Source organism: Malurus melanocephalus, unplaced genomic scaffold (assembly GCF_030028575.1).
Source record: "Malurus melanocephalus ecotype Western Australia unplaced genomic scaffold, MMel_1.1 scaffold_29, whole genome shotgun sequence".
NCBI lineage: Eukaryota > Metazoa > Chordata > Aves > Passeriformes > Maluridae > Malurus > Malurus melanocephalus.
In genome coordinates, this window is record NW_026623261.1 from 639,552 (window position 1) to 662,006 (window position 22,455).

General features: G+C 38.3%; 1 protein-coding gene across 4 annotated transcripts in view; it reads left to right on the forward strand.

Annotated features, from left to right (window-relative positions):
• Positions 1-22,455, forward strand: part of PTPRK (protein tyrosine phosphatase receptor type K) — a 384,925-nt gene that overhangs the window by 357,265 nt on the left and 5,205 nt on the right. For 2 of the 4 annotated variants that reach the window (XM_057363581.1, XM_057363580.1), the window contains exons 16-29: positions 144-179; positions 3,767-3,951; positions 5,684-5,771; positions 6,575-6,651; positions 9,243-9,279; positions 11,062-11,159; positions 11,852-11,968; positions 12,686-12,840; positions 13,940-14,075; positions 15,910-16,059; positions 16,629-16,802; positions 19,406-19,537; positions 19,739-19,864; positions 21,847-22,010. In XM_057363581.1, coding sequence (XP_057219564.1) covers positions 144-179; positions 3,767-3,951; positions 5,684-5,771; positions 6,575-6,651; positions 9,243-9,279; positions 11,062-11,159; positions 11,852-11,968; positions 12,686-12,840; positions 13,940-14,075; positions 15,910-16,059; positions 16,629-16,802; positions 19,406-19,537; positions 19,739-19,864; positions 21,847-22,010 — 1,675 coding nt within the window. The remainder of the gene's footprint in view (positions 1-143; positions 180-3,766; positions 3,952-5,683; positions 5,772-6,574; positions 6,652-9,242; positions 9,280-11,061; positions 11,160-11,851; positions 11,969-12,685; positions 12,841-13,939; positions 14,076-15,909; positions 16,060-16,628; positions 16,803-19,405; positions 19,538-19,738; positions 19,865-21,846; positions 22,011-22,455) is intronic. The other 2 variants (XM_057363583.1, XM_057363582.1) reach the window with 1 other exon arrangement.

The window sequence follows — 22,455 nt, forward strand, 5'->3', positions numbered from 1 at the left end:
TGTATTCCTTCTGGTTTTCTCTTGTAATAAAATCRATGGAGTTTAGTTATCACTTGGTTATACTCTGAAGTATATTGTTTTTATTCTTAAAAGTACACAAATTAAGGGTAATGTAACTCTTCATGGGCTTTGTTTTCCTACAGTGCCCAATGATCCACTTGTGCCGACAGCTGTGTTAGGTGAGGACCCCAGTCCTTCATTATCCATTCCTGCATGAGTTTTGTCTCCTTGCATGGTTGAACGTTGAAACAGCTTGTTTTATGTAAAACTGCTGTTGCCAGAAAATAATTCTACACTCAGTTCATCAGTTCAGAATTAAACTGACAACAATTTTAGAATAAAAATTATTTTGTGTTCTCATTRAGTAGTTATTCCTAGTCACTGCTAACTGAAAAGTAAATGAGGAGTTAAGTAAATGGAAAATACTAAGTTTTTTCTCCCCAGAGCTTTGAAACTGAGTTCCAATRAACTGACATGTGAAACTAGAGGTCTATTAAGATATATTTAGAAATAAAATTCAGGTCCACATTAGCACTTTTTGGTACCCAAAGCTCAATTTTCTAAGCAACAAGAATGAAAAGAAGAACAGAAAAGGGAAAAACTTTCAGAATATCTAAGAGGAAACAACAGCTTTCTTTGCATGTTCTGAACAAGTACTTGTGTATACCTGTATTAATTGCATAATTCAATTGGCATTAAATTGTAAATTTTTCAGCTTCATACTTACTTTAAAAAGAAGAACATACATTGAAATGGATATTCATTGGATATTCAATATCTATGCTGCATCTAACACAGAATGCAGGTTTTAGAGTTTTGTTTTTTTTTTAAATAAGAAGATAAAAGTATAATTTGTACCCAAGTTCTTGGTTGGATAAACACAATGTGCAGCACTGAGTTTCAGTCAGTTGCTGAGGTTATATCAGAATGAAAGACAAATATAAGGAAATTGGTGTGAATATAGATAAGATGAAAATTAGAWTCCTAGAAGTAAAGCTTAAAGGGACCTGGGGGCAATTAAATCCCCTTTCTGTTTTGAGGAGGGACACTGTACATATAATACAGATGCAGATTGTCTCACTATCTGTTAAAAATTTTTAGCGAACAGAATTTTTCTCTTGTGGTGCAATGTTCCARTGCAGAGTCTTCCCAAATAAAAGATAAATTCTGATTCATATTAGTAATATTTGGGACCCAAAGGTCAATTTTCTGAGCATTAATTGCTATTAACTGGATGTTGCTACTAAGTATTGTTAATGCTCCCCCCTAGTTTTTCCTAACTAGGCTAATCTAGACTAAATCTTCATTGCTGTGGATTGAGCAATTTCCTTTTGAGAAACTCACAAAAAATATGGAGAACTGGCACATTTCTGTCCTTTCAAAAAGTCTTTTACACATTGAAAGGCTCATGTGTCCTTAATTATCTCTCTTTTAGTTGAGTTTAACCCAGTTCTTTCAGTCATCATCTTGTAGCTGATGTTTTCTAAATTTGTTGTCATTATTTTCCTCAGAATGCTTTCCAACTTTCCAACTYATAGATTGAATTTTAAATTGCAGTGCCCCAAATCAGGTACAGTTCTTGGAAGAAGTCTTAATGCTGAGCTGAGTGGAATAGGTACCCCCATGCCCCACTTTTACTGTTTCTGCTAACTGAACTGTATTTTCTCCTTTTTATTGTGCTCGTGTTGCTGACTTGCATTGAGTTACCTGCTAAAATCACAGTTACCATTTTCCAGTCCATTACTCCATTCTGTAGTTATATATTTGGCCTCCCTTTCCAACACACGCTCTTGTGGCATTCACCATTCAATTCACCTTGTTGATTTTCGCATTGTCTCCCAAATAATCAAGATAACTCTGATAAATCTGATCCTGTGCTTGTGAAGTGCTTGTGGTACCTTCCACTCAGKGCCAGACTGCCATGGTATTTTCTGCTGTGGCAGACACASTWACAGASAGCTGTGAGTACCACTGGWGAGGAATTAACTGAGGAACAGCTTAATAGTTCCTGTCTGCATTTCTATCTGCTGCTACTGCTGTTCTGGGCACAATAATCTCCTTCTATAAGCGAAYCATTGATAGTTGGAAGAGGTAATATCTTTCATTGGGTGGACTGCAACAGTGGAGAGAAGTGGACAAGCTCCATGTAGTACAGGCTGAGTACCTGTAAGCTTGTTCCTTTGGAACTGCATTATTTGGCCTRCTTTGTCTTCATATAGCCTCTGCCTGGCCCAGCATCACAAAAGAGTTTTCTTCTGCTGAGAAGCAAAAAATTTTATGGGTCCTAAATCATAGAACACATTCTTTTATATGAAACTTGTATTACTTTGTAGCAATACTGGTTTTCTTTTTCTTCATGTATAGGTTATTAGTCTGCTCTCCATTCTATGTACATTAGCACTAAGTTAGTATGACAATTTTGCTTTTCCCAATTCCCTATCATTACACTGATAACRTAATAATGTGGCCCTTATATTTTTTAAATGGCTTTCATTGTTACCTATTGTGAAGATTTAACAACTTTGAATGTCACTTTCTTTTAGCCATTTTCATGTATAGTCCTGAAATAAATTTCTCATGTTCTGTTCACTCATTGTTTTTTGCTGCTTCAATGGGTTAAAGTGCCTATTACTGGTAAGTATTCTGTGAGGAATGGGGAGAACTACAAATCCTGAGGTGGTTTGAAATGTCTGTGATTTAGTATGGGTAACACTACAATAAAAAGTGACTGCTGCATGTCACTCACGTTGTTAGGCAGGTTAGTGAGGCATAAATGTACTGAAATTAGCTACTTGCGTGACAGTTCAAAGAGTCAGGTTTCTCAGGAGATTTGATTTCAGAAGGCATAAAGGGAGTTTGCATTTTGGTGTAATTGTACAAAATCCAACCCTTGGGGTGTTCATTTTTTTCCTAGAGTTCATTTTTTTGCCTCCTAGTCTCAATCCTTTGCAAGGAAAATGGTAAGCTGATTTCAAAGAAKTTTAGGAGGGCTTGGCTACCTTCTTCTCATTTCAGTAGCTACTTAGATTCAARTTTTTCTTCCTCTACAAATTAATTTAATCTGATAATTTCTAATTTGAATAAAATAACTGTTTCACAGAGGGGATTGACAAAATGTGATCACCTTATGCAGCTCTGACATTTGGTTTTGATTAYGCACAGAGTGTTAGAAAAAACTTCTTTGTTTACACAGGGCAAAAATTGTGACTGAAATCAGCATGCTCAACTCAGATTTCATTTTTCTATTAAAAGACCTGAGTTAAAATGACCACTCYGTGGTGCTGATCCATCCTCCTAAGCAGAGGTGGTATTCTGAAGTGGTGGCATAATTGMTTCTATTTTTTACTGGGCTCTCAATTCTTTGTTGGCTTTAGACAAATTATGTACTGATACCACTACGAAATTATTGTAATCTATTGTTTAAGGTGTAATATTACTACTGATATGTATTAGCCCTTTAAAAGTTACTTTGGTTGATGGAGTCTGGAGTTTCCAGGTACATTAATGTCATAAAGTTTTGTAGCTTCAAATAAAATGCCCTTCAGACATCTTTATTGCTGGATGAAGGACTGCAAACTTTTGTATKTGTTTGCTGTTAAATTCTTTTATGTACTTCACAGTGTTTATGTGCTGGAGAGCAAGTACTTTGCACGTCAGAAGTTAGAGATGTTCTTGAAGGAAGAGGTTTAAAATAGATGTTGATATGTGTAGCAGCAGGTGTTACTGCTCTCTGGTTACGTAATGCGCTGATTTCTCGTGAATACAGATGAAAATCACAGCGCAACAGCAGAGTCCAGCCGACTCCTGGATGTCCCTCGTTATCTCTGCGAAGGCACAGAATCCCCGTACCAGACTGGGCAGCTGCACCCTGCCATCAGGGTGGCTGATCTCCTGCAGCATATTAACCTAATGAAGACCTCTGACAGCTATGGATTTAAAGAGGAGTATGAGGTGAGATCTCCAGTGGTGGGGCTTTGCTAGGAAAAATCCCTTTGAAATGGGCAGCCTTTTGTTTGCATTGTATTGCAGAAGGATGGAACTAAATGTTATGGGTTTAAGTGAAAAACAAATTAACAGGCATAAGATTTGTACATCTGTAACCCAAAAGTGAAATAGTGAATGGAGTCCAGTGGTTTGAGCCTTTACAACTGCCTGGTAGAAAATCCCTGTGTGTTCCTTAGGGTATAAAAAGAAWCTTTTTGACATATTGTAAGAAGTTGCCACTCTTTTTTTGCTGCTCTTTAGTGGAAATGCTGTAATTAGTTATGTGAGCTATTTTTAGTGCAGATCTCCTGGATTAGGTAAAAGTAAAGAATTTAACCTGGCTGGTTTTGCAAGAAACATTGACTGGAAGCACTCTCCTGATTTATTTTAGCATCTCAGTAGGGCAATACTGGGACTTAAATCCAGCTGAGAAGCAGTTGATGAGGGTAGTAACATCTTGAAGTTATAATTAAACCTGCCTGAGCATGCCTACTTACAACTTTAATGTTAAAATGGAAGCAAGAAATTCCCAGCACTGGAGGTAGAAGATGAGTACAGATTTGTTGGGCTTCTGATCTCTGAATCTGTTGTGATTCTTTGGGATTAGGATATCAGACAGGACACCCAGTAAAGATGGGAATGGGACTGCCAAGGTTGCTCACAGTACAGCTAGGTTTACAGTGAGTTTTCTCTGAGTAAGTAATCTCTTCTGACACAGTTTTCAACCTTCTCTCTTTCCTGCAGCTGTCTCTACTGTAAACATAAGAACTGGAATAAATAAATGTGTGGTTTTTAAAAGAATATTTTTCTCTTTTTCTCTCTTTTACTTAAATATGCTTTGTTATGCTCTGCCTAACTTCAGGGCTAAGCCCAACTGTCAGCCACTGCTGGGGGGAGGGTGGTCCCTGATGCCACATCAGGTGTTTTCCTGCTTGCTACTTCTTCTATCACTATACATGACATCTCTTCCTTGCTTTGGGCTTCTGACTGTGCCTTAAAGTTCTGACTCCATGGCTACTGTGTGTTTTCTGGAGATAACTTACCCAGATCAGAATAAGAGAACATCTCTGGAAGGAAGGAGTAGCATAGACCTACAACAGCTGTAAAGTATCTGCGAGCAATGAAGAAAAAGCCAAGGAGAAATAAAAGCTGCTTCTATCAAAACTGAGAGATGAAACTCTTAAGAGTTCAAAAAYGTAGAATAATTTTGCTAGTGACTRGAGGGAGGTATATGAGGAAAGGCARMATGAACAATGAACACTGGCAGAGGAGATTTCCTGATGGCTCTGTAGGAAGGAAAGCTGTTTTACCAASTAATATATGGAAAGCAATGTAATGCTGTAGTAAACAGTCTGTATATTACGSTGTTTTGTAAGAAGAGTGATCAGTTTCTCTGTGCTTTCTCAGTTTGCTGTCATTCCTCCATAGCAAGGATGTTTAAGCAAGTTTAGCCTCCCGGCAATTGCAGGATTTGAAATCCCTCTGGAGTTCCTCAGTGAGTTGCCCACTTACCATAGCACTCAGAGGGAGAGAGGCTCCCTTCTTCTCTAGATATTTCTGTGCCATGGTACTGCCTGGGTGACCAGGGCAGGCAGGCAAAGCTGAACTTACTTTATGGTGGGGCAGTTCTTTTAAACTGTTATTTTTGGAGATAAATTAATGGTCAGAATGTTTTCTTTCGGAACATTTTTATTTATAGAGTTTCTTTGAGGGGCAGTCAGCTTCTTGGGATGTCGCTAAGAAGGATCAAAACAGAACAAAGAACCGCTATGGAAACATTATAGCATGTGAGTATCGGTGTCCTCGGTTTGAGCCATAGCTCTACTCATGTGTTGCTCGGGCYGTGCTCTCTCTCCCTTTGCAAGTTTCTGGTGGCACAGCTGCTTAATACCTGCAGCGGAGAAGCAGGACTGTGCCTTTTTCAGCTTTTTGTTATTGTTGTTGTTCTTCACAGTTCAACTTTCTTCCTTCTAAAACTCAGGCTGAATTTCGCGTTTGCATCTCTGTTGTGCAAGCTGTGGTAAGCATAAATCAGCAGCAAGCTGGCACTCATTTGGATTCTGTTGATTCTGTTTATTGGCAATTTATATTGTTTTACCCATGCAGTTGAACGTGSAGGAATCACGGTGCCGGAGAAGTCCCTGAATGGATAGAGTTACCTCTTCAACGAATCCCAAGGGCATTGCTAACTCYTTTGGCTCATTAATGTCTCTATATGAACTTAAGCAGGCTTGGGTTGGAAGTGAGGAAACAATAATCAGCATTTTGTATTTTCTAGCTTACCAGCAGCAGAGCTGATGTGGAAAAGGGCTTTGAGGAAGTAACCTGGTTTCTTTGTGTGTTTTTAGCCACATGAAACAGCCAATAACTTTCAGCTATACTTAATGTAATATTGTGAATGTTTTTTGAAGTAATTGCAGGCCTCAGACAAAAYGGTTCTTTGTAATTCTGTGTAAACACTTTGTATTTAAGGATTGTAAGTTGTGATGTGCTTATGCCAGCTGACTTTGGTTTTCTAGATGACTTACCGTTAATATCTTACTTAAAAACCACACTTCGAAAAGGCTCCGTAACCACTTGGTTTTTACAGATGACCACTCCAGGGTGATTTTGCAACCTGTTGAAGATGATCCATCTTCAGATTACATTAATGCCAACTACATAGATGTGAGTGGAATGAACAGCTTTCTCCCTCTCAATTTGCTAGCTTCTCTATGTGAAATTATTGCATGTTATGCTACAATTTTATTGAAAGCTTTCTTTTATTAAGAACAAATGTACACTTTCCTTGTTCTACGTCCTAGTACTCACTGACATTGTTGTGCTTTCTTTCACATCTGACTTTGGTTTGGGCTGTAGATTTGGCTGTACAGGGATGTAAGTACCACTATATGTGAATAACAGCATCCTATTGTAAATATTTAATATAGATATTGTTATTGATTACTTTYCTCTTCTATTTTTATCAGTTGATAACTATGCATGCCTCATCTAATTTATCTCATCTGTTCCTTTAAAAATTTCTTTTTTGTGTGAATATTTTTTGTACCTGTTTTGAAAAGATAATTTAGCCTTTTAGCTTAGCTCTGAATATTATTGGATGTTAGGTAACTCAGGTGAGCCTATCTGTTAAAGAGACTTTGCAGTTCCCATTTTTTARTGGTGATTTTGGCCGCTAGCTTTCCTTTTTCCCTTCCCATGTACATGTGAGAAACTAGATAGTGTGCTGTACTGTAGTTGTTTGAAAATATGGAATAGTTGTATTAGATGTTTGGCAAAAAAAGAGGGTTGATGACATTTGTGGGTTGGGTGTTTGGTTTTTGGGGTTTTTTTTGTTAGTTGTTTTTAACAATGTTTTAGACAAGCAATATTTAGCTGGCATTTGTTTTATGGTGCTAATTTAGGAATTACAAAGTATATACACAAACATATATATATATATATTTTAAAGTAGAAATTTCCTCACTTCTGGAAAAAACTCTAAAATTTGAAATTCCATACTTCAATCAGAATACAAATTAAATTATAGAATTTTAAATGTGATCCAAATTTTGCCAGGTGTTTTGATTAACAAAATATAACTAATTAATGCCTTAGGAATAAACAAGTTGTTGAATTCAAATTAATTCCAAAGCAATTTGGTAGTGGAATAGTTATGACAAGTGTTTTTAAAATACATGGCCTTGATTGCTTTCCTTTACAATTGCACCTTAGTAGTTTTTCCTGACCACTCTTAGTTCATAAGTTATTTACGACCCTCTTGACTTTCCAGGAGTTAAAGATTTAGCGCCACATATATTTCTGTCTTTTTATTTGGACATTTTAACATGGCAATCTCTGAAGGGATATTTTGCCTGGGGCCTTAAACAAGAAAATTCTCACAGATATTTATTAATTCCAGKTCCCTGAGGATGTTGTTTTTCTTACTTAGGAGCGAATTGAATCTCATTAGAAGCAAACAGGAAAGTTGCAAGTTAAAACTGGCACTTTACAATTTTTAAATGACACTTTCATCKTCTTCTTGAAAGCATTACTAAGTGTAAACCCATCTAGCACAGGTTCCACTTCCATAATATGAAGCTGTGGCTTGACATTAAGGACTACAGAAGTTCTTTAGTCATTTGGTGCAATCTTTTTCTCTTGTAAAGGCAAGAGAAAGATATTCAGTAATTTTTCCATAAGCCCCAGAGGAAGGTGTACTTACTCTAGACAGGATAATGAAGCAGTCAGTTGGAAAAGGATATAAAATCCTTGGGTATGCTGAAATCCTTCACTTTATATCTTGTGAATACCAGGAATCCAAGGGTTTGTACTGCCCTGTAATGTGATACTTCCAGCAAGAGGCCTAATAAAAATTAACCTAGAGAGTAATTGGAGTTATTAACATTTGCACATTGTGCAGTTTAGTATTGTCTTCTCACCAGCAACACTAAACTTTCCTTCCTCTTTGTAGCTAAATTGCTGGCACTGATCAAATATACCCTGAATTGTTTCCTCAAGAGCAGTAGCTCTTTGTGTTGTAGTTTTTATGTGGACAATTAGCGCTGTATAGTGCTGCCAGCATTGGCACAGACCCAGCTGCCTGGAAAGGCTGAGTTGTATAGGGTTATCTATTCACCTATTTATATATATATATATATATGTGTGTGTGTGTGTAAGAATGTGTATATACTCGTGTGTATCGTGCTCACTGTAATTGATGCACACTTTGTGCAGTGGAGCAGAAGATTTCAGTGCGGGAGAACCTTGGTTCTGTGCACACACCAGTGTGTCTGCCCCCATTAGTTAGGGCTGGGGCACACCTCTGTGTGCCTTAAAGTGGTTCTCTATTTAGAAGAAGACAAAAGGTGTGTATTTTTTCATACTGGCTAAGCTGGGAACCCAGCTCAATTGTTGAGTTAATATGGTGGCACAGAATTTTTATTAAATTTTRAATAAAAGCCCCGATGTATCCAGCTAGGGAAATAATGTCAATAGAGGACTAGTTTTTAGATGCAAGGGACCAATGTAGAGTACTCCTTCCCAGTACACTACAATGTCTGTTCAAGTCAGATGTTCTTATTTTCATTTTATCTGTTGTCATTCAAATCTTTTCAATATAACTGTTTTTTTAGGTTTTGAGCTTCATGCTGCTCTTAAATAGTGGTTTGTTCTGAAAATGTTGTCTAGAGATAAGGATTCTGTAGTATCCTTATGCTTTTATTTTCCACTCTTTGTCAGTAATATGCTACTCAAACCAACTTATATTGCTGTTTTAGGGATATCAAAGACCAAGTCACTACATTGCAACCCAAGGTAAGAATCTGCCACCTTTAATCAAATCAAACAAGAGTTTTYTGTAGTGTTCTGCAGTGTTTTGGTAAAATGGAAGTAGATGAAAATGAAGCATACCCAGTATTGTGAGTTGTCATCTTGTGTTATGGTAAATTAACGTWGCATGTTTGGGTGGAATGTGAATAAATTCAAAAATTGTACTAATTTATCATGTTAATTAGCTATTGGGCAAGTATGTCAGTGATAAATTCAGCTGATAAMGTCAGAACCTACTACCATGATTTCCAATTATGAAGATGAATAGAGAAAAGAGACATGGACAGAGAAGAGAACAGTTTCAACCTGCCTTGAGGCATTAATCTTTCCATATTACAATGTTTTATTTTACTGTCTACTGCTTAGTCCRGGATGCAGTGAAGATAGTAATGATAAATCAAATTCTCTTAGAAAATCTGGGTAAAATAAGGCCAGAGGGCAAAGACTCTTTGTACAAAGGAGTGAGGGACATCTGTATCATATAACACCCTACTAATAAAAAGAGCAGTTAGAGAAAAAAAAAAAGAATTTCTGTGGAAATTATTCAGTTTGTATTTCTGATAAAACTCCTTACAATGAGAAAAACTAAATAGATTAGTCTAAGATTGCACTGAAATATCAGAGGCTATGATTTAAAGTAAAAACAATTAGATTTAGGTGTGCCATTATTTGATCTGTGAGCATAATCAGATAGCTGTCTGGAAATAACCTATTATTTGTCCCTCAGCTGATTGTAGGTGCACACAGGGAAGTYAAAGTAAAGACTTGTTTTAAAGAAAGATGTTTGAAGTTTTGTCCACATTTGTTTTTCTTTTTTTGTGGAAGTGCTGCCTAAATAGGTCTCTATATGGCATTAAGTCTACATTTGTATTTTATTTCTATTTTACTATGCAAATCATTGCACAAATAGTCTGTAAAGGAGACAAAAATGTATTGCTGCACTTGTGTGCAACCTTCAATCTATCATATGAAGGAATGTGCTTGCGTTTCCAAGTGTGGCACTTAGGTTTAGTGGTGTGGTTSAGAGTGTTAGGTTTACAGCTGGACTCAATGATCTTAAAGGTCTTTGCCAGTCAATTCTGTGGTTCTACATGGTTCTATGTCTGTTATATACACATATAATATTTATAGTACTGCTAGATGATGGTAAAGGAGCTGTTTTGGAGGTTATTGTAACAGGGCAAATGCCTCTGTCACTCAACTGAACATATCTCTGCAGCAGAGCAGGAGGCAAAGCTTGAACATGTGCCCCTCATTTGCCTCACAGGAAAGTAGTTAAGTTAGTTTAAATACACTTTAGTGGGAAGTTTATGGCTCAGTGTCTACCTGTGCTGCCATGCTGTGCCAGGATCTGGATAATAAATGCACGGTATCTGTACCAGCAGCCCTCCTGCCTGATACTTCAATCTGGCACGGGCATCTCCTTGGTGRGCGTGTGAAGAAACTCACCCTCAGCACATTAATAGGTGCAGTCACATTGCTGTGTCCTTGTAGTTCTCAAGCAACTTSTGCCATTTTGCTACATGAAACACCTGCCATTAATTTCTTTCAAGTGGTAATTCAGTTAAATTGAGGATATTCACCATTGGTTAGAAATAGCAATATCATCTGGAAAATGGCACAGTGGTATGATGATGTGGTYTCACAAAGAGCTCTTTTGAGCAAGTGTGCTCACATGCATAGCTCTGAAAAGACCGAATTTAATTTTTAGCATTCGCTTTGACTGTTATTYTGTTGAAGAATATTACCTGACTTTTTTTCCTGCAGGTCCAGTTCATGAGACTGTGTATGACTTCTGGAGAATGATATGGCAGGAGCAGTCAGCTTGTGTTGTGATGGTCACAAATTTAGTGGAAGTTGGAAGAGTAAGTTTTTGGTTTTGTTTTTCTTTTAATGCTGCAAGCTTAAAGAAAAAACTTCCTGGTAAGACATACTATTGGCAGAATGTAGGAGGGGCTTGTGAAGGACAGCCCTGCATCCTGAGGGGGGAAGGGGAGGAGTCCAGACAATGTTGCAGTTATGGTATTGTCTAAAAGCAGCTTCTGGAAACTTAGGCTGTGTTGCTTTCATGAGTAGTGAAAAATTGTCTGAATCCAAGATTTATATTYCMGCAAAATAGGTTTGTATATTGTCAYTCAAATGACAGTAATGGAGGAAATGTGCTTCTGTATCAGTGGCTAGRAATCAGCAAATTATTTACAGTTCAGCAATAACACATACCTCAGGGAGGTCTATAAAGTATCTGGGATTACTTGCAACAGTTTGATTATGGGTACAAAATGCATCATGGTTTAGCATAAGTGGAAATATATTCCATAGCTCAGCACTAAAGAAAATACAAATGCTCATTTAGAAGTGATTTTGGCACCTAAGTATAGCTGTGTAGAGCAGTGGAAGCCCTTTGTAGCTACTGCTTAACTTGACAACAGCCACTAGCCATGGCAAGCCACACRAGTGCATGGACATTTTGGAAATAAATGTGGTATAACGCAGCATGTGCTGCTCTCTATCCTCAAACATTTCCCTTGGTGTAAAACCATACCCACTTTTTATTTAGGTCAAGTGTTACAAGTACTGGCCTGACGACACTGAAGTTTATGGGGACTTCAAAGTGACATGTGTAGAGATGGAGCCCCTCGCGGAATACGTCGTCAGGACCTTCACTCTGGGAAGGGTGAGCACATTTTGAAAGGACTCAGGCAAACACTGTTTCCCGGTGGCAAGGAGGATGAAAGAGGCTATGCTGATGTGTGTTTGTGTGGAATACTGAATCCCTCTGGCTTGTTAGCAGGGCCACAGTGCAGGCAGCCTTACCTTACCATGGCAGTTATGCATTGCGTCAGCGCTGCGTCTCACTGTGGGACTTTGAATTTCCCCAGAAATGTCAACTGCTGCCATCCCCTCTCTGACAGTCACCTCTTCTTCACAGCCACACTTCTGAGCTAAACTCAAGTACCAGATTATGAGTCATGCCTGCTGTTCATCTCTACGCACTCTTTCCTGACCGCCGCTGAGTCAATCTCAAAGGACAAATTCTGTGAATACTCTATGTGATACAGTTGTGGTCTTATGTTAARTTATTATTGCTTTTAAATGTAGCAGGCCATTGTCTTAGTTAGCAAAACTTCTGAAAATCAATGTGAAATGCATTGAAACCTGTTTTAAAAAAATCTTCAGTGCAGCAAAACTAGCATACTTAATGTCAAAAGTAAAAATTAAAATAACCCARTGACATCTCTAAGCTTCCTGTGGATCTTTGCTTTAAATAATTGGTGAAATGATGAAAACTGCATGTAGATTCTATCAGTATGTGTGATCATTATTTGAGTCAGATAATATCTAGTCTATGAAATACTTGGAATTTCATAACCTTTTTTTTTGTCTTTTACAGAGGGGCTATAATGAAATCCGTGAAGTTAAACAGTTTCATTTCACTGGCTGGCCAGACCATGGAGTTCCATACAATGCCACAGGCCTGCTTTCCTTTATACGGAGAGTCAAATTATCTAACCCTCCTAGTGCAGGGCCTATTGTTGTCCATTGCAGGTATGTACCACAGGAGAAGATATTTTCACAACTGTTGATATGATTATTTACAGTAGTCTCTTGTGAGGCATCCATTATTTGGAAGTGCTTTGGTTTTGGTTTTTTTCCTTTTGAAATTGCCTAATCTACACTGCAGTAGGATTTGGCTGTCTACAGCAATRTTTGGAAATAACCAGATTCCAGTGCACTTTTCCTAAATAGAATAGTCTGAGATTTTCTTTTTCTGCAACATCTACACCAGCTAAATCATGATACTCCAGGCTATCATTTTAGGTAGCCTACAACAATTTTGTGACAGCGTTCAAAAATGAGTGCAGATACATCTGTTTTGGTAGCTTGATGTTGCATATAATGTCTAAACAGATTATTAATTTAGAGCAAAGGAAGCAAGTAGATGAAGAAAGATGRAATGAGGTTAGTGGCAACAAATACAGAATGTTTCTCCTGTGCAGATTTTGCAAGGTTATGTTGTTGGGACATGGTCCTTTGACAAATAGAATTTGCTTTCTATGAATGTTAAATTTACTTAAGCATTTTAGTCAAATGTTTAATTACATTTTGTAGAYAAACTTACTCAGCCTTTACAGATTTTAATAATTCAGTGTGCAAAAGCTGCCCATAGCTTTATGTAAAACCAAAATAAATAATGAGTGAATCTTCTGGATATTGTTAAATGTGCTGTCTGAAATAGCTTGGAACGTAGCTGGTAAAACATACATTTGGGTTTCTTAATGTAATYGATCACTTAAAAATCATTCTTACAAAACAAGATCTATAATATTCTGGAGAGTATAAGTTCTTCATCATTCTTCAAATTTCAGTTAAACTAACTCCTCTTTTTAATTTAGATATTGATCTGGGTGATAAAAGGAGAAATTTTTTTTTGCTCTTGCTTAGTGGATCAAGTACGATGAAAAAATGTTGTTTTGAACACATCAAAAGATTTAAAGGGCATTATGATGAGAAGGAGAGAAGATTAAAATTAGATAGTAGCTGTGATGAAAAACAGAAKGACTATAAAAATGCTCTCAGTAATAGCTATAAAGTTTGTCGATGTTTTTGTGGGGCTATTGCTAACAATGTTTCCTGATTCTTTTAGTGCTGGTGCTGGACGGACAGGTTGTTATATCGTGATCGATATCATGTTGGATATGGCAGAAAGAGAAGGTGTTGTGGACATCTACAACTGTGTCAAAGCTCTGCGATCCCGGCGCATCAACATGGTACAAACTGAGGTACAGCAGTTTGCCTTTGAAGCACSTGATGCTTTTTGAAATGTTCTAGGTCAGAATTTCACTGAAACTCTGAAAGAGCAAGCAGTGGCTCTGTCGAGGGAGTGTCTCCACTGGGGACGTTTCTCAGTGCTAGCAGTGCCCAGGAGGAGGTGATGTGACAAACCTSTCAATTTTCTTAGTCTTCTCACAAGTGCCTGACTAACTTGGTAACAAAAGGAARGAAAGGAGTATTTTTTGGGGGAGGACCTTATATTAGACCTGTCTGGGACATCTTTCCCCAGCTCTGGTATGAGAAATCTCAGCAATCCCAAAAGTGAAATTTCAGCAGGCTGCCACTTGTTTTAGACTATCTCCAATCATTTTATTTTTAAATTGACTGKTAAACTTTACATCTATTTCATGCTCTCTTTTCAGCTCTGGATTTGTTTGTTTTATTAACCTTGTGGTCATGCTTTTTCCATTCTTTACTCTTTTGTTCTTTCAACACGCCTTAAGCAGCTTCACAACAAAACCATTGCCTTAGGAATTAATTTCTGACAGCTCCCATTCTGCCACCAGAGTACCACTGGGCTTCCAAAGAAACACAGGTCATTGGTTTATATTGACAGGTTACCTGAAGCTGGTCACCACATCTCTCTCCTGCCCTCCACAGGGACATCTACCTGAGATGTTCTTTGACCTGTGGCCACATGGAAATCTCTGCAGTTTTCAGCCAAACACATATGTGTAATTTGGAGCAGTTTTTACTCTATGCTGYAACCTGTGGCAGTTGAACAATAAAYGTTCCTGATCAAAAWCTCCTGCCACAGGRCMGTCAACYTTTGGGAATYACATGRGGTGGAGTGTTTCMGTGTGACTGCTTTAACCATCYCAGTTTRATCTGCACTTGCATGTAAATTAATCCATCTGCTATTGTTCCTTCCTCTCCCTTTTGCCTCTTAACTCTGACCTCCTCTCAGAGGTTCATATGTACACAGCAAAATAAAGCTGTCGTGGCAGCAAGCTCTTGGGATGGTCATACAGGCAGCAGTGATGCCAATAACTCCACAGATGTGTGGATGAGGCTGTAGAGGCAGAAGATGACYGTGGTCCCTGGACATACGCTGTTTTTATATGCACATGTTATAGTTTGTGCTCTTAAGAACCTCATTGGTATTCACAATAGTTTCGTGAGGCTGGCACAGTTCTAGGCATGGGTTACATCTATTACTCTGGGGGTGAGTAAATATAATGGGCATTTTGTGCAAAAATTGACAGGAGGCCTAACTGAAATAGTAATGCAGTTATCTGGGACTCGGGCTGTCTCAAGGCAAGTTTGCAAAAATGGGAAGAAATGGTGCTTCYGTTGGAACACACTTAAATTTATTGTTGGCCTAGAGCCAACTGTGAGGCAACTGATGCACTAGGTTGCACACGCATAAGGGGAAGGCAGCGTGCCAAATACTGGCTAATCACACCAGTAGTGCTTGAAGCAATTTACACTTTCTGCTAACATCAGAAGATTAAAAGCTATTAAAAAAAAATTGGTAAAGCCAACAAGTCCTTGGCATATGTGCAGAAACCCACAAGCACTACAAGAAAACTGAAAATCTCCTGTTAAATAAATTACTRTCCCTGTTCTGTCAAATTTTACTGAATTTAAACTGGTTCTGAAGAAAACATCCTTGTTAACTGCACCCAAACAAGAACAAGACTGTTTGTATTAAGCCATTATTTAATGTATTGATGGGTAGTGTTTTGAAAGAGTGTKCCATATGCCTGTTTATCCTAAAAGAAAGAAAGATCTGTTGGTTTTAAATGGCTATAATTTTTGTTTCTTTTCCTAATTTGATAGGAGCAGTACATCTTTATTCATGATGCCATTCTAGAAGCTTGTCTGTGTGGAGAAACTGCCATTCCTGTCTGTGAATTCAAAGCTGCTTATTTTGATATGATTAGAATAGACTCTCAGACAAACTCTTCGCATCTCAAAGATGAGTTTCAGGTATCCACTATTCCACTACCTCTTGATATGACAACAATATTTTTGCCTCTAGATACATTTAATTTAGTTTAGGAAGAATGTTTTTCATATCCCTGYTGTAACATTTGGTCACGAACTTTTTGTCTACAAAATAAATCACCGATGTTTGTGTGCTTTGCAGTGTTTTTTAAATACAGAATACCCTCCTTTTAATAAAATTGCAGTAAATGTCTGTCTGGAATAAAAACCAGTGAGTAGGTGCCAGAGAGAGTTTTGGCTTGCATTTGCACAATGAAGGCATAGCTTTTTAGAGCTCCAAAGGATCCTCTTTGTTTTRTTCCATTCGGAAGGGATGGTGTCATGCGGAATGTGTTCAGTGGTACACGGAGTGCCTTTAGTACCTGCAGCTTAACCCCTCCTTGCAAAGTGCTGGCATGTCCAGCACACAGACAGCAGCTTRTGTTTGTTAATGTGTTCTTGCTTATACCTTGCATTTTCTCATGTTGTAACATTTTACAGTAAACTAGGGAAATCTCRAGTCTGATGTGTCTTAGCTCAGTGTGCTAAAACAAGCGTCCTCTTTCCCTTAGACCTTGAATTCTGTGACCCCTCGCCTGCAGGCAGAGGATTGCAGCATCGCCTGCTTGCCAAGGAACCACGACAAGAACCGCTTCATGGATATGCTGCCACCTGACAGATGTCTGCCTTTCTTAATTACTATTGATGGGGAGAGCAGCAACTACATCAATGCTGCTCTTATGGAYGTAAGAGACTACCTTCTTTGTCTGCATAGCGTGCCATGGAAAGCTCTGTAATGTGAGAGAGAGCACTTGCTGGTTTAAGAAAGGGGAATTCTTTGTTGCTGCAGTGCCCAGTAAAACAGTCCTAATGAAGAAGGGTTGGGGGGAAATGGGAAGGAGCCACACAGGCTTGTGTTTTTTGTTCAGAGTGTTTGTTACTTTTAGTCTTTGGCATCCTTGTGGGACCTACTGGAAATCTCACCTTTTTAACAGCATTATATAAAGCTCTAGCATTATATAAAGCTCTAGTCTCCAGTCCGAATCTCAAATCTCAGTAGGATCTCAAAACTCTGTGGTTTGTTATGAAGTAAACATTACCCATCTGAGCATGAGGTTACTATTGGTATTTCATAAAAAAGTCTTTCTATATTGAGGCAGGAGCAACAGAGGAAGAAAAAAGTTGTTTTCTTGGCATGTTTGGGTATAGAGTATAGGATTTTGGGTTTTTGTTGTTTATATTTTGAGTTGAAGCTCTTTAAAGTTGAAGTCTGAGCGACAGAAGTAGTGTCAGGGGAAAAGGTGAATTAATGGAAAAATGGAGTTGAACCTGCTTATATGTCTGATCGATAAAGCAGTTCATGTGCTGCCAGATACCTGCCTGTGCCTCCCATTAGCATTTCCAAAGTTAGGCCCCTAAAGCCACTTTACAGTAAATACTTCAATAAGTGGCCTCATTTCYAGGAGCATCTCCCCTTCCTCAAAAATGAAGTGCTGTCAGAAGCTGCCATGTCAAGGAGAAATGCTGAAATAAAATGGCAAATAGCAGCAGAAATCAACACTGATTGCTATAGTCATCCTTGAGTTCTGCCTAAGCTAGTGCAGAAAATGAACTGATAGCAAAATACAGTCCCTAATCTCACAATTAGCTATTGTGTCAAAAAAAAAAAAAAAATAATAGAGGAGTAGTGTGTGGGAGACCAATGTATTGGGGTGTCACGGAAGCTGAACAGATGAATTGGAACAATGAACAGAATTTTGGTAGCAAACAAAATTGTTTAGAATTGCAGTTAAAATGATGTTAAACATCTGGATAAAATTGATGTGTGTGCCAGGAATCAACCAACAGGGCAGCATAGAGGAGTGTGGTTTGGGGTGAAAGGAAGACAACACAGGTTGTGGGGGGCAGGAGGACTGAGTGTGCAACACTATATGGCACATGGGAATGTGAACCAAGCAATATATTARTGGATTGTCAATCAGAGGCAAGTTAGGAAAGGCAGAAGTACTAAAAGGAAAAAAAGCAGCAGAAACAAAAGATAATATATAGCAATGAGGGCATATAGCAAGGTTATAAGTAAAGGGTTAAAATTTTGGGTGACGCAAGCCTTTTTTTTTTGCCTTTCCTCTTCTGGTTGTTTCTCTTAAGATGATTTATTCAGAGAAGAGGAACTACTGGGCAAGAAAAAGGGAGTTTCAACAACAAAACAGAAAGAGAAACTTACCCCTTATCTTGAGTAACACTAGAAATTACGGGGAAGAGGGATAGGAAAACATCAGCTAGGATGTCTTTTATTTCTTAAAAGTGCAGGGGAAGAATGCAAATTGGTTGTCCCAGTGTTCCTCCTGGGCAGATCTAGGAAGCAGGACATGAGCTGCTGCTATCCCACCATCCTTCCTGCATAAGAAAAGGATAACAAAATTCTATATTAAAAAAATCAGCTGCCTCCTTATTCTCTTTTCAAGAGAATAGTGACGCTAAAGACGTTAACAACAAGTTATTGGAGGGTATGTCGATATATTGCACATGAAGATGCTTTATATCAATCTTCAAGCAAGCAAGCTTCCATAGCATAAGTGGTTTATCTACCCTACCAGGTCTTTCTCCTGGTCTGATTTACTCTTCCTGCTATGGCTACAAGTTGCCTGCAAAAACCTTCTGACCTCTCCTCTTCTGCTTGCTGCTTGTGATCCATCTGCAGGAAATTAGTCCCTCAGCTCTTGGTTGCATCTCAGTCAACCTATGCAAGGCTGGAAATTTCTATTTGCAATTGTGTATAACACAGCATATAGGAAATGGCACCTGCASTCATGGCAGGAAATATTTTGCCGTTTAATTTATGCTTTCTGCTGGAAATGGGTCCCAGTGGTCCTGAAAGTCAGTTCTGTGGGTGTCCCAGTGGGTGTGCACGGTGAAACGGAGTTTGGGATTGAGTTTAGTCCCCGGTTTGGTCACAGAGTTCATGTATAACCTGCTGTGGGTAGGGTGATCTTCAGGGACCTCAGCACCCCTCTCTGCATGCTTGGCTCCTGGACACAGTGCCTGGAGCAAAGTTGCCCAAGCYTCAGCTCAGCAGAGCCCCAAAGAACTTCTTCAGTGCCCAGAGCATATCTGTGTGTAAAAACAGGGCTTGGTCTGTAACTAAGCAGAAGGCAGGCCTGARCAGAGTAACCTCTTTGTTCTTACTGGAGATTTTACTGTGTTTTTAACTTGTACATCTTTGGTGAAATCTGGAGTAATTGATGTCACAGCTTTGTTCTATTTTTATTTTTTTTTTTTCTGTTGCAGTGTTTCAGTAGAAGTTAAGTACTTCCCGTACTGGTACTAATAAAATTGTTTGCCTTTACAGAGCTACAGGCAGCCAGCAGCTTTTATTGTCACACAACATCCTTTACCAAACACTGTGAAAGATTTCTGGAGATTAGTGTATGACTACGGCTGTACTTCTCTTGTGATGTTAAATGAAGTCGACTTAGCACAGGTTAGTTTGGAGCTCCAGTTTTCTGTCACATGCTTTAATCACTCTGGGTTTGCCACGTGATGAAAATGTAGAGCAGTGCAGTGACTTCACAATTATTCTCTGCTTTACAGCAGCTATCAGCACTAGTTGCTCAGCAAAGGTTATGTGCAATGCTCAAGTTGTAAGTCACCATTTAATGATGTCTGTTTTGCTCTGRCACAGGGCTGCCCACAATACTGGCCCGAGGAAGGGATACTGCGGTACGGCCCCATCCAAGTGGAATGCATGTCGTGTTCAATGGACTGCGATGTCATAAACCGAATTTTCAGGATATGCAATCTAACGAGAGTAAGGATTGTTCTAACAATATGTGACAGAAGAATGTGTCATTTTTAATGCTCTCCAGGCTCTTGTGCTTTTTAATTTTGAATAATAGTAAAATACTGATGTTCGTAAGACATTACCCAGAAAAGAGTCAGTTGAGCATCAATATGTAATTCTTATTTCTAGTACTTTTCTATAGCTGCAGTACTTTTCTACACTAAGCAGACAGAGTTTTAAGGTGAATGGATGTTATTCTGAGGCATCCTGTCTGATGTGTGAGAAGTATTCTGGATTGTCTTTGTTTGGTAAAACAAAGTAAACAAAAGTAAAACAAATATCCCTGTAATGCACATGTACTGATATATACTGTATACGGGTATTTAGTTCACATCTTCAGTAAGATGTTTTCTGTGGTGAATCAGGAACAGGAACACTGAGGATGGTTATGCAGCCAACACCTTCTCAGCCTAAAATGTGAAAACCACAACATGAAAGGCAAATTGTGGCACCCTGCAAAGCAGAGTGTGAAAAAACTCTGAAAGTCCCACTGCCTCGGAAGGGTTCTGCCACCACTGTGCCTCAACCTACATTTATCATCTTTTTCTCAACTTCAGTAGCAGTGCCAGTCTTGCATTCTTGTCAGCTCTTTCATACCTTGCACCACCTTGYCTTTTTGCTGTCCAATAGCATTTCACGCTCGCACAGTGTGTTTTTAAACCCTGTTAGCCACATGGCATTTCCTCTGTAGTTCACCTCTATGAATTGCTTATTTATGTTGTCTGCCACAAGGAGTTACAAACATTTGTGCCACCAATCTATGTACAATTAACCAGCAATCCCAATTTTACTTACCATGACTGTTTTGTATCTTCCATCCATACTTTAGTTACCACCAATTGCTAGTGTATCTTGAGCATATGTTTAACTTTCATTAATACTGAAAGAAAACTGTGTCAATAACTGATTAYTGTGTACACAAAGATTTTTCGTGTACTTTATTTGATTTTTGCTTTCTTTTATTTTGGTCGCATTTTCATTTTTCCGAGGGCAAAGATCAGTTTTCATTTGGCCARTATGTTATTCAAATTTTTTTTTGCTTATATTCAGAATTACAAACAGCATTTTCAGCTCTTCTTGGAAACTACAGGAAACTAAGGTGTGGGCACACTGGCAAATATCACACCATAGCACTTTTTTGTTGTACTTTGAGACTTCCTTTTTTTTTCAGTTTTCTTATTTTCATTTTTTCCATTTCTTCTTTTTTTATGATGCTTTGATTTTCTACCCTACTTCTCTTTGTCTCCTATGCCCTTTTGCTCATAAGCCTTGCTTTTAAAAATCTCTCAGCTCTTCCTTTTCTAAAATCCACATTCCTACTCGTCATCTTCAGCTGCAAGAAACTAGATAGACCATTTATTCTTCCTGTTATTGAGGCCTTTCTTGTGACAGTCTAATTCTATTCAAAGCTCTCGCTGTGTCACATCAGCACACAGAAGGCTCAGAGACTGGCAGCAAGGCTGTCATGATTATCATAGTGTGGCACAAAGGGAAGACTTCAAGGACATTGTCATGTTTGTGCACCAATATTACCTCTTGTTTATTTATAATGGGATGAGTTCATGCATAGAAGCCAAGGTATTTCTCTTTATTTGGGCAAGTCTAAGAATTTAACAGTGATATTTTAAATTGATTATTGGGTTAAGCAACCTTGGCCCACAGAATCTAGGGAATYTAAGGAATTTGTCCATTTAGAAGTCAGGATTGGGTTACATTAGTGACTGATAAACTGTGATGTTAACTTCAATGTAGTTCCCTTTTTTACCTTTTCTGACATCTTCCTTGACCTCAAGTGGTACAAATTAATGAAGACCCTACCATGCAATGTATACATGTTCTAATGTGTCCATTATACAAACACCTATGTTTCATGTATGTTTTATATTTTGCCTTTCTAAAAGAAGATGAAAAGTTGCCATTTTAACCTAAAGCTCTTTGATTTCCCTCAGCCACAAGAGGGCTATCTGATGGTGCAGCAATTCCAGTATTTGGGATGGGCTTCTCATAGGGATGTACCAGCTTCCAAGAGATCCTTCTTGAAGTTGATTCTCCAGGTTGAAAAATGGCAAGAGGAATGTGAAGAAGGAGAGGGCCGGACCATCATCCATTGCCTGTGAGTAACTTGGAGTCAGCTGCGGCTCTTCAAATAAGTTCTTATAAATTAATTCTTGTCTTAAATTTAAGCAGTATTTTTATGGATACCTTCTTTTGCACATGTGCCTGTTACTTTTCTGAAAAAAAAAAAACAACAAACCAAGTACCACTGCCTACCACTGTAGATTGGCTTTTGGTCAGCTTTGGGATTTTTCTGTGTCAGGTCAAGGAATGAGTGTTTTGTGTGGGATACTACAGGGGTACTGTGAATACTGTCATCTTCTGTGCATAATAGCATGTTTTCCAGGTGCAAGACATGCACTGATCAGTTTCTTCTGTCTATTTTCAGTAAGGAAATATTTTATACTGAGTAAAAAATAGAGTTTTTTTGTATCTCTTTTACATATAGTATGCTACATTTTTTTCCAAAAGGATTAACTACAATATTTTGATGGATTTAAACT